This window comes from Notechis scutatus, chromosome 2 (assembly GCF_049901735.1).
Source record: "Notechis scutatus isolate UNSWTSFEM ecotype Mainland chromosome 2, rNotScu1.2, whole genome shotgun sequence".
NCBI lineage: Eukaryota > Metazoa > Chordata > Lepidosauria > Squamata > Elapidae > Notechis > Notechis scutatus.
In genome coordinates, this window is record NC_142010.1 from 24627876 (window position 1) to 24639941 (window position 12066).

The following is a 12066-nucleotide window of genomic DNA, read 5'->3' on the forward strand; positions in this document are numbered from 1 at the left end:
GCTAAATCGTCTCACAGCATGCTGCCCCACGATGAGTTGGCTGTGGTGAGTTGGCCATGGCGATTTGGCCACAGAGAGTTGGCTGTGGCAAGTTGTCCCATTCTGTCTTAAGGTTGCCCCAGTTGGGAAACCCTGACAATGGAACAAACACTACTGAATAGTCAAATTCCTGTCTGAAAGATGTCCAAGTAGTCACAGAGTTGTACAGCATGAAGACCTAGTTGGTTCATGAAGCAATGCCAAGCTATGTACAATAATTATTGGGGGATATTTCTGAAACGAATCCTTCTTTTTCTACAGTACGCACTTGTCCCAAGATGCACCTGAACCTGGAGAATGGGCAAGTCACTATCCGGGCAATTGAACGGGTGCCTGTTGAAGGCACGTGGGTGGAGTATCGCTGCAACCCCGGCTTTTACCTAGTGGGCAGTCCCCGGAGCAATTGCACCAAGGTGGGCCGCTGGAGCTCCGCCAAACCTGTCTGCGAGTGTAAGTCATAAGGCAGGAGAGCAGAGCTGGGGAACCTTAGACACAGGGAAGGTTGACTTGGAGCAGAAGGTTTGGGGGGGAAATAGTATTTATGATCATTAACTTCAGAAATTCTGGAAGAAAACAATATATATTTGTGATAGATGGACTAAGATCGGTGTTCCCCCGCCCCCCAAAAAAACTTGTCATCTGTGGACTTCAGCTCATCTTTAACACATCGTGACACATTTCAAGGCTGCCAAGTTTGAAAAACACGGATTTAAATTGAGTTTGCAATGGTCATATTTGGTGGGGCTTTTTTGTGCACTTTTCTTTGCATTGGAATATTATTCTTAGAACTTCATGTTAGCTGGTTAGTAGTCTCCTGGCAAACTGAGTGAGAGCACTCCAGCACCCCAAATAGTGATACCATTGATGGCAAAAATCAGTCAGAATAAAATAAGTTCACAGCAGACCTTAGAATGGCCTTCTTATTTATTTAAACTGTTTCCATACTGCCTTTCTTGGAGCATGAATTCAGAGTGACTTACCTTAAGAGTGCATCATGCAACAGATGAAAAATAGGCAATTCAAAATTACAGTTGAATCTATTAGCATCAAAGAAAGCATCAGCTGGGGAGGAAAAATAATCTCTAAAATAATACAGCCAAGAAAGCAATCAATTAAAAGCCTTCTGTATCAATTGGGCCTCTCCCAATTGATCTAAAAGAAGGAAGATAGAGCAGTGAACCTTATTTTAAGCTTGTGGACTTCACACTGCTAACTGGACAGGATACATTGCATACCCTTAGCAAGTGGGTCAGTGGTGTTTTGCAAAGTGGTTTACCACCGGTTCGGTGGGCGTGGCTTGGTGGGCATGCTTTGCATGCGTGCACACGCCAAACACACACTTTACACAGGCGCCGCAGAGGCATTCCACTGGCCTCCTGCAATCCTGCACTCTCCCTGTAGCTTCCACAGCTGGCACGCGACAATCTACTGTGCTGCGCAAAGCAGCAGCAAAAGCAGGGAACAAAGGTCAGTATTGGAGCCCAGGCAGGTGGGTGGGCCCAACAGCAACTCATCAGAGAGAACCAATTCAATCTCCGCCGATCTTTGGTGCTACCAGTACACCAAAACCGGGCCGAACTGGTAGAATAGCACCACTGAAGTGGGTGTAGTCAAGGAGCAGAACTGCCCCTTATTTCTCATCTCTGCATGCCTTCAAATTCACGGATTCCTATACAGTCCTGTATAGCATACATACACCTACATACATGCACTCCTTTATATTTTGCTTTAAGCCATGGATGTCAAACTCGATTGTGTCACATCACATATTGCAACCTATCGTGACGTTTTCTGTCTTTGTGAAGCTGGGGTGGGCATGGCCTGCATGTGACACATCTGGCCTACAGGCCACCCGTTTGACACCCCTGCTTTAAACTCTCACTCTCAGGTACACACATGCAAACTCATACACCCTCACCTCTGGGCTTTAATGGAAGGCTTTTTTTCAAGGCTAATCATACTGAGGATGATAAACAATGAAATGCATTTATCTGCCTCTCCCCATAAAATATATCAAAGTGCTTTACAATCAGGTTTTTAAAAAGTAATGAAACATTTATAACAGTCAATCGAAAAAACATATATATTAATATGGAAAAGAGAGAGAAAAAATACATTTAAAAATTTGCCTCAGTTACCACAGAATAACTATATAGTGCCGTGATGGCGAACCTATGGCATGCATGCTACAGGTGGCATGCAGAGCCATTTGTGCTAGCACACGAGCCACAGGCAAACTTACCTCACTGCGCATGTACACGCTTCACAGCTGATTTTCGGCCTCCCAGAGGCTTGAGGAAAGCCTTTGCAGGCCGAAAAATAGGCCCGTTTTGCCACTTCCTGTATTTGCGGAAATACTGGAAGTGATGAAAAAGGCCTCAAACGGGTTGAAAAACAGCTGGGAGGTGCAGTGCAGGTAGGGGGTGGCGGGGGGATTGCGCGCACATGTGCAGGGAGCGGGGGGGGGCATGCGCATTGCCTTCTGGGTGCTGGCATGCAAGTGCGCACACACAAGCATGAGCACAATTTTTGGCACAGGAGCCCAAAAAGGTTAGTCACCACTGATACAGAGTTCCTAATAGAGGGAAGGCCAAGTTTAGTCATCCCAACCCATCCAGGTTCAAAACCAGATTGAAACATACCTATCCAGGAAAACCAACAGGATTATCAGATCTGGGTTGTAAAAATCCAGGTGACCATTAGATGACAGCAAAGTGATAAAAGTTTCCTGTGTATCTATCTATACATTGGCTATACAGAAAGTTCTTGACTTATGGCCATTTTTTTTAATGACCGTTCAAAGTTACACTGATATTGAAAAAAGTGATTTACAAGCAGTCCTCACGTTTATAACCATTAGAATGTCTCTGGGATCACATGATTAAAATTTGGGTGCTCGGTAACCAGCATTTATTTACGATGGTTGCAGCATCTTGGGGTCACGTGACTGCCATTTGTCATCTTCCTTTCCGACTTCCAAAAATTTCAATGGAGTAAGTTGGATTCACTTAATTACCAAGACAAAAAAAGGTTGTAAAATTGTCTAAGACTCACTGAACACTCGCATCCCTTAGTAACGGAAGTTCCGGTCCCAACTGTGGTCATAGGTTGAGGACTACCTGTATACATATTTGCAACCCAGATCCCATTTACCGGTTGGAATTGGTACTTTCTTGATGGTTGAAATACATCTGCTTAGAATACGTTTTAGGGTTCCTCAATGTTATTAAGCAGCTTCATTGGTGGAATTGGTAAAATAATGAGCTTTCTACTACCAGCAGTCACTTACAAATCATTTAATTTGGCACGTGGAAGAGTATATCCTTGTGATATATTGTACTTGCATACTCTTTGGGAAGGGGTGAAAATACTTTCCCAGATCCTTCGTGGGTCTCATCTGTTTTTTTTTCTCGTTTCTGTGCAGTGTGGCGTCCTGTTTCCCGGTCTGGATCAGGTGAGGTGATTTCTATTTTGCCTACCATCCTTGTTCTCACATATCTACAAAGCTCACTTTCATCCCTTGGTTTCATGAATATGTTTTGCGTAGTTCTTGAAGGTCTGCAACCCTGGTAGCCTGTTCCAGCTGATGTTAATGGGTGACAAGGCTTTGTTCTCTCTGAGATCCTGATCACAATTATTAAGCTTATTCTTTGAAAACTACACCATTAACATTTAAGAGGGGTGTGTCAGCATCACACAGAAAACATACATGTTTAAATTCTTCACTAATCCCAGGCTAATTGGATCTTCAAGCAATTGTCACTTAGCTTAGAGCTTTTGTGAGACCAGGTTAAAGTAGCAGGTTAGTAGAGTGTCAAGAGATACTTGGCAAATATGGATGATAAGTAGGCAGGTCAACATGGGCTTTGGAAGAAATTGGCAATAGCAGCGATTGATGTTCTTACCACACTATGCTTTTTTTTTTTTAAAGAACCCTTCTCTGTCAAATTAGCACATTTCTTCACACAATGTACTTCTGTCTTGTACTTCAATTTGTTCACCCTCATTCATGCCAAAACCAAAACTCAACAGCCTTCTTTGAATTAGTGGGTAGAAAACAGGTTGAGTTGACAATAACATTAACACCCACAAACAACAACATCTGCCTATTGCAGGTCCTTGGGAAGGACTTGATAGATGGATAAAAATGCTGAATCTAGTCTAAAGGTCAGGCTGACCTTTGATCACAGGCTGTGTGATCAACGACAATAATAATCATTAAACTTGTACGCCTGATTCTGAACAATTCTGGGCAGCTTACAACAATCAAACAAAGAAGTTACCATCAAATCAATCAAATATAAAGATAAAGGATGGCACGTGCAATGAGGCTAGAGGTCTCAATCCTCCTCATCAAAGGCCTGGGTAAAGAGTCAAAGGTAATAACCCATACCTTTGGATCACTTCCCGAAGTGGTTTCTTGTGAATGTGCATTTTCTTGTTAATTCCATTTTATTACAGGGAATAAAATTAAATCTTTTGAAACCTATATGGCACAACAAGAATCCCATAGGCCTAATTAAACAATGAGAACCAGATTCCCTGTAAAGACTCCAACTAGGCAATTCTGAGACTCCAACTAGACAATTCAAAGAGGCCAGGATCCTCCATTTTATCGACGCTGCCCTTCAGGCATTTAGAAGGCTTTCAACTTCTTTTGCATTCCTACAGCAACGCTGTAAGAGGCAATAGGCTGTAAAGGAATGACCTGTTTTCCTTTGGGTTGTTTTTAGCATTCAGAAGAAGAAATAGAGATACTCTTTCTTGTGCCTTTAATGCATCTCCGCTCTCGCTTTATGGGCTTTGTCCATTTTGCTGAAAAGGGGGCACATCTGCCCAGAATTCTTGATGATGGTGTCTTTCTGCTGCAACCTTGTAGTCAGACCCTCTGAAGGGATTTTTCTGCCTGCACATTTTGTCTCTCGGTCAAGTTTGTTGCTGGGAGGCCATTTCGTTCTCTCTTTCTCTCTTTTTCCATCCAGATTTTGTTTTTTAAAGCTGCCAAAAGGAGATCACCTTTAAACCCAGGTTGAAATACTTCAGCTTGGTTCTCTGATGGGTAATGCTTGGAGGCTTCCCCTCAGTTGCCAGGAGATGTCTTGGGTGACTACTTGTTCTTCTTCTTAATGTGAGTCATGAGCTGGGAGGCACCGGGGACACTGGAGTATGGGACGCTGTTTTCGCCACGCTGTTGTCTCATTCCCTTGGAAGAGGTTTTTCAAAGTCTCGGACAGAATCAGGCCTTTTCAGTCTTTCCTGTGGTGGAAGATATCAGAAGCTGAACATGGAACCTTCTATTTTTAAAGCTTGCTTTCTCAGCTCTGCAGCTTTGGCGATATTGGTTGGGGATTATGAGAATTGAAGTTCAGCATTGGTGGTGGGCATCAGGGTGGAAAATTAGTATTTAGCTCTCTATGGTGAAAAAAATAATAATTGCTGGGAGCCATACAGCCCTGAATATGGCTTGAATAAAAAGGAGTGCAGAGATGCATTTTCTAGGAAGACAAAAAGTTCTGGAATGTAAGGGTCGGCTTTTCCCCATCCCACTCTCTATTGGCATCTAAGGTGGCATTGCTGTGAACTCTTATTCTGGATCAGAAGATTCCTGTGTGTAGGTGAGAACCGTCTTCACTAACAAGGCTGCAGTTCTCACTCCTTCTGAGCCCTCCTTGAAGTGAAAATCTTTTAATGGGCAAAAGCGTTGCTCTGTCTCCAGGCTGCAAGCCTTTCCTTCCGCCAGTTATGTTTTATGCACAAATTAGGAGCTACATCTTTATTCATATTTTATAGTGTCTTGCCTTGATCTTTGGGACATAGCATTTCAATTGCTGGTCCTGCATGTAAAGGGTTCCTCCTGCTTCATCTGTCCTTTCTTTCATCCATCTCTCCTTGAAAGAATTTTTTCCCCCACGTTTTATTTATTTATCTACCTAATTTAGAAGTCATGAACCCTCGTCTAAAAGGACACAGAATGGGGCATATCATTCAGGTTTGCATTTTGATAGTAATTTGAGGTATTAGAGGTGCTTTGTGTAAAGGAAGCCACATACTTTATCCTCGTGTTATTAACACTTAAGCTGAGATGTAGGTTCATTTGAGGCCAGCTGAATAAGTGAAGCAAAAATATAATTAGGGACTTCTCTCCTGATAGCTTAAAAACATACCAGGCAAAAATTGGTGCATGCAAACTCTTCTAAGAGAGTCACATATCAGTAGTTAAGTAATAGTGCAGTGGGCCCCAAATTAAACAGAATTTTTTTTCCTGCATTTGTATTATTATTGTTGTTGCTGCTGTTATTATTATCATCAGCCAAGATCAATCCACTGTAAGGTGAAGTCTTCTTTAAGTGAAGATTGTGGACCATGATCTACCATACTAGTTCAGTTTCAGTTGTAGATAGATGGTTTTTAAGGTCCTTATCACACCCACCCACCCACCCAAATGTATACGGGGGCTCTACTTACATCTTATTTCTTTTTTTTGCAAATGCCAGGTTTAGTTTGGGAAATGGTTACTGATGGCTGCGTGTCTTTTTCTGCACTTTCTTAGATCTATAGTAAAAAAAAAACATCATTACCTGTGGAAGTAAAGCAAGAGATGTCAAATATCTTTACTAAATCATGAAGCTCAATGGGTATCTTTAGGACAAGTCACACACTCTCTCAATTCAACCCAGCTCATGGGACTGCTGCCAAAATAATGTGAAAGAACCATCTGCCTATCTGTTATCTTGAGTTTTCTAAGGTGATAACAAATGTTCTTTTCAAATTTTTAGTATGATTTTATACTAAGTAGCCGCTTCCTAACTCTACCTCTCTCTCTATCAGTTGCTAGATTGCTGAAACCTTTGGTCTGTGCATTTGTAATACTTGCTACCTAGGCATGCTGCCAAAACCATTCCCCAGAAGTGAATAATCCCAAGCTGGACCATAAATTATAAGGCTATACATGTGGAATTTGCCATCATGTTGTGATTCTCCAGCATCCTATTCATGTTCCTTACAGCTGCCAGCAAGTGTGTGGAGAATTAGAAGCTGTATCTGATGCCTAATGGTATGAATGACTCCATGTCACGCAGCCAAACGAGGGATTAATCTAACAGAGAAAAACTGACTTGAGGCTGACTTTTGTATGAAACAGTAGAGTTTCCTGCTTGAGCAGGTGATTGGACTAGAAGACCTCCAAGATCCCTTCCAATTCTATTAGTCTGTGGCCTTGCAGATCCAATGTGATGCTTCCCAGGCTTCCAAGAGTACTTCTGTATCACTGATTGCCCCAGGGGTGGGATTCAAATTTTTTAACAACCGGTTCTGTGGGCGTGGCTTAGTTGGTGGACGTGGCTTGGTGGTCATGTTATTGACTGGGTGTGGCCAACTCAATATCACTCACATCAAGGCACACATCTCGCCTGGCCTCTCATGACTGTGGGGATACTGCAACAGTCGTAAGTGTGAAAAATGGTCATTAGTCACGTTTTTCAGAGCCATTGTAACTTTGAATGGTCACTCCACACAAGCAAAGTACCAGCAAAGGAAGGGGAAAAAAAACTCCAGAGAAGTTCCTGAGACAGGAGGTCTAGTCCTGCCAAGAATGTAATAAGGGTTAACGGAGAGGCAGTTTCTGTAAGCAACACCAGAATGTTTCCTTCCTGCCTTCCTTACAGGATTAGGCCAGTAATTTCTTCTTACGACCGGTTCTCCGAACTGCTTAGAATGATAACAACTGGTTCTAGCGAATAGGTGCGAACTGGTAGAATCCCACCCCTGGATTGCCCCATTCTCCAATACATTCAAATTCAAAATTCCAGTGTAGGCAACATCTTTATGTAGTACATTGCCATCATATTGTAAATCTCCACTGTACTACACGTGTCCCTCACATCACATACTGAGTTCAAATTCAGGTTTTCAGGAGTCCATGGTTGTTCCCAGCGTGGACTTTGGAAACATCTGAGCTGATTAGCATCTTACTTGTTTTGCAGTAAAAAATAATAATAAAACTATATAGGTGCCTAACTAACTATTCTGGAACCCAGTATAAGGGCATTAAGTGCTGAGAAATAAGGCAATTCCTTAGCTTCAAGGAAGAGGATGTTTCAAAAAGTAAGTCTTCTCACTATGAAACTGGATCAGTATGTGTTCTGACCCACGCCCTTTTCCAATAAATCAAACACCATCCAAAGGGAACAAAAACCTTTTAATGCTTCTGCAAAATAATTAGCTGTGATAAGCACAAGCCAAGCCAAACTGTGCGAGACTTGCCAAAAGATAATAGACAAGAAATAATTTGCAATACAAGAATCTTCAAACAAACTCAGGATAGTGGAATGTCCATGAGGCTGGAGTTTCAAAACGTCTTTGCCTTCTGCAAAGTACGTTCCTTTCACAGCTGGCTTTTATCTTCTTGAAGGAGGGGCCATTACATTGCAGCCTTACTCCCGAGTCGCCCGTGCTGTTGTAGCTGCTCTTTCCTACGAGCAATCCTGCGTGCATGCGCACTTGGCACAGGCTCCTTGGGAACCTCCTCATCACTGCTGCCAGATCCCACAATCTCTGAAGGCAGCAGTCCACTCCCTAATGGTCCTGGCCACTCATCTGAGTCCTTGCTCTCCTCAGCCGTCCGCACCTGCTGCCGGCTAACCACAAAAGTATGATACTAGCCCATATCAGTTTTCCACACTATAAAACTGGTCCATATCCAAGTCCCTAAAAGACTTCTAGTGCCTCAAATGGTAGAATAGAAATTTGAGGTTTTGGAACTAGAAGCCAATTGACCTGGACATTTAGCTAATATGGAAGATCAGGGATTATGCTGTAAATCACCCAGAGTTGTTGGATATAAGATGGGCAGCAAAAAATTTCATAAATAAATAAATTTGCGGCTCATATATATGGAAAGTACCAGATTAGGATGGGCTGTGTGAACACTGCCTTGGCTAGACAGGCAGACAAAAAAAGTTGACCTCATCTTTTGCAGGGCAGCTTGTTTAAAGGCATTAGACTTTGAAATCATTCAATGAGGTAATTTCCCCTTGGGACTTTAAAGCAGGGGTCCCCAACCGCCGGTCCGCGGACCGGTACCGGGCCGCGGAACAACCCTTACCGGGCCGCTGGTTGCTGGGCGCCGCCATCTTTTGTAAAGCGCTCCGGGTAGAAAGCTCACGGGCGCTGTTTCTCATAAAAGATGGCGCGCAGCTTGTGAGCTTTTCGGGTGAAAGCCATTTCTCCGAAAAGCTCACCAGCATGGCGCCGCCATCTTTTATGACGCTGCCCGTGACGTCACCGAGCGCCGTTCGTCATAAAAGATGGCGGCGCCCATGACGCGGCAGGCGCGGCGCCCAGCTGATGTCGGAACCGGGCGGCGTCGAAAGGTTGGGGATCCCTGCTTTAAAGGATACTTTGGACCACAAGTGCTTTTCACAGAGATGTAACTTAATACTGCTGTAGGTTTTCTTTTTCTTTTTTTCTTTTGGTGTTTGACATGCTGAAGATTGGATGGCTTCCTCCGTTACCCCTGCATGTGTGATAATTTGGCATAGGAGCCACACTTGTGTTTTCTTTAAAGACAGGTGTCTCTTGCAGATGGCAGCAGTTGGCCAACCTTGATTAGGTTTAGAGCTAAGCAGGATGGGTCTGACAGTACTTGAATGAAAAATCACCTGGTAATTTCAGCTGTTCCCTATGATTGCCAAGAACATGCCAGGAATATGTGCACATCCACTTCAAGGAACTTAATTTTAAATAGGTATTAGGGTTGTCACATTGCAACTCAAGTATGAGATACATTAAATCACTCAACTGCTGTTGGAGATGAGGCAGCCATAGTTCCTCCCTGTTCCTCTGGGCCTTAATGCCCCTTTTCCCCCACAAGATTCATATTAATTGCTTAACAGAGGTAGAATGGACCTTAAGACAGGGAAGAAACAGGTAGGAAAACACACACACACACTGCCTCATCTCTCATACCATTGGTAGCTACGGGACTAGAGTCCAAATTGGAAGATGACAGCCTAAACATAGGAAAATAATATTCCCTACGACAGTTATTTCATTATTGGGGAAGAGAAATGCCAGGCAAAATTTAGAATAGGCTTCAACATCCTTGTATACTCCAAGGTGGAATTTGCGAGTAAAAATCTTGTCACATCTGTGGGGCACTAGGTTGCAAGAACCGGCTCCAGAGTAGGCTTCTGTTGCCAGGCCCAAATCTACCAGTGGCAGTAGAACATGGTTGCCTAGCAACTGACACATTCTCCATCCCCAAGCCCTGCCCCTCAGAGTAGCTCCTGCTGAAGGCCAGCTGTTTCAATGGAGGGAATGAGGAAACAGCTGGCAAATGTCTTTTGATAAATCTTCTGTCGATGCAGTTCGGAATATGCATCAGACTTCCTGTATTCTTAATACTGTTGCACATACACTTTTCTTCTGTTATCATTTGAGGCAATACCTTTCACAAGATATAGCCAAGAAAAAAATGGGATCTCCAAATATTCCATCTATAGCCTTAACACCTCGCTCTGTGAGCTGAAACAGGCTGCTTGGGGTGTGTGTCTGTGTGAGTGTGTGTCTCCGTGTCCCCTGTATAAAAGGACATGTTTGCCTCTTGGGAAGAGGTCCTCCAGGATATAATCTGAATTATAATTTGACCCTCCCTATCAAAAGCCTGGGAGCCCAAATTCCAAATCCTTTTACCTTTTTCCTCACAAGCCTTCATATTAATTGCCTAACAGAGGCAGAATGGACCTTAAGACAGGGAAGAAACCATGATGAGAGTCTAAGGAGTTACAATAATTACAACCTGGACACAGGATGGAACAGGGGCTACATTTCCAGGTTGCAAACCTTTGCTTTTCCAGTTGTTTTTTCCTCTTCCACATATCCTTTCTTACGAAGCCTCCTTTTCCCTACAGGGGTGAATACTAAATTGGGGCTGCAGGGAGGCCCTTTATTTCTTTTTGTTTCCGTTCCTTTTCCAGCCACCTCCGCATATGTCTCTTTGCCAGGGAAATGTCAGCAGCCAGCAGGGAGAGGAATTGGTGATATACACTACCTCCTCCCCATTTCTCAGAGCTGGGGAAAGAGCCAAGGACTTTACAGTGCAACCCCCCCTTCCTCAAAAAAAAAACCAAAAAAAAACCACAAAGCACAAGTACCACTATTCTAATCAATTTAGTCCCTTTTCAGAAAACCTAGGAATCCTGCCCTCCCAGAGTCTCCATGCTAGGTCCGACATCCACCTTCTCTGCCCTGCTAACTGTGGAGCAGAACAGATACACTACAACTGAGTTTACTTCCCCTGATGCTTTTTGTCTGCGGACAGGATAATCTAAAATATTTTTCTTCTTCTGGCCACCTAGATTAGGGTTTACCTGATCTGGGCTGCAAATATCCAGACACCCACTAAATAGCAGCAAAGGTCTAGGAAACGTTGTAATTCAACTGTCATCTATTGGTAGTGTTGTTTATGCAGCCCAGAATTGGTAGCTCCGATACAGCTCCTTCTCCATGCCAGACTGGGACTCCCGTTGCTGCTTTCTCAATGGCTATGATTTGCTGATCTGTGAAATGCTAGTTGTTGTTCACCATTTCCATGGCATCCTTGCTTCAATTTTATCTCCACCACTCAATGGCTTCCCCGCATTCCTTTTGGTGTGTTTTGATAAATCCCACTGCTTTTTTCCTCTCCGTGCCTGATCTGCATCCTTGCCTCCACCCTTTCTTTGTCAGCCTTTTTGTGTTTTGCTGTGTGCCTTTGTGAAGCCTCTTCACTTTCCCATCCTGCATTGTCTTCCTTTTTATCTGCTTTTCTATCTGGCTCTTGCTTGTTAACTGCATCTGTCACTTTTCTCTTTCTGTGTTCCCAACATTAATTGCATTTCTGCTCCTTCTTATCTGTCCTCATTAGTCCACCTTCCTCCTCAGCTGTTCTGTTTCTCCATCCTTCCCTACTATATTTTCTCTAGAACCTCATCATATTTCCCCCCTCTTTTATTGACTGTCTCCTCTTTTTTTCTGCTCTTTATCTTT

At 43.3% G+C, this 12066-nt stretch overlaps 1 protein-coding gene across 3 annotated transcripts in view; it reads left to right on the plus strand.

Annotated features, from left to right (window-relative positions):
- The window catches only part of GABBR1 (gamma-aminobutyric acid type B receptor subunit 1), a 209408-nt gene that overhangs the window by 146061 nt on the left and 51281 nt on the right, over nt 1-12066 (plus strand). For 2 of the 3 annotated variants that reach the window (XM_087953744.1, XM_087953745.1), the window contains 2 exons: nt 301-489; nt 3464-3493. In XM_087953744.1, the coding sequence (XP_087809870.1) occupies nt 301-489; nt 3464-3493 (219 nt within the window). Of the gene's footprint in view, nt 1-300; nt 490-3463; nt 3494-12066 lie in introns of those variants that run through there. The other variant, XM_087953746.1, reaches the window with a different exon arrangement.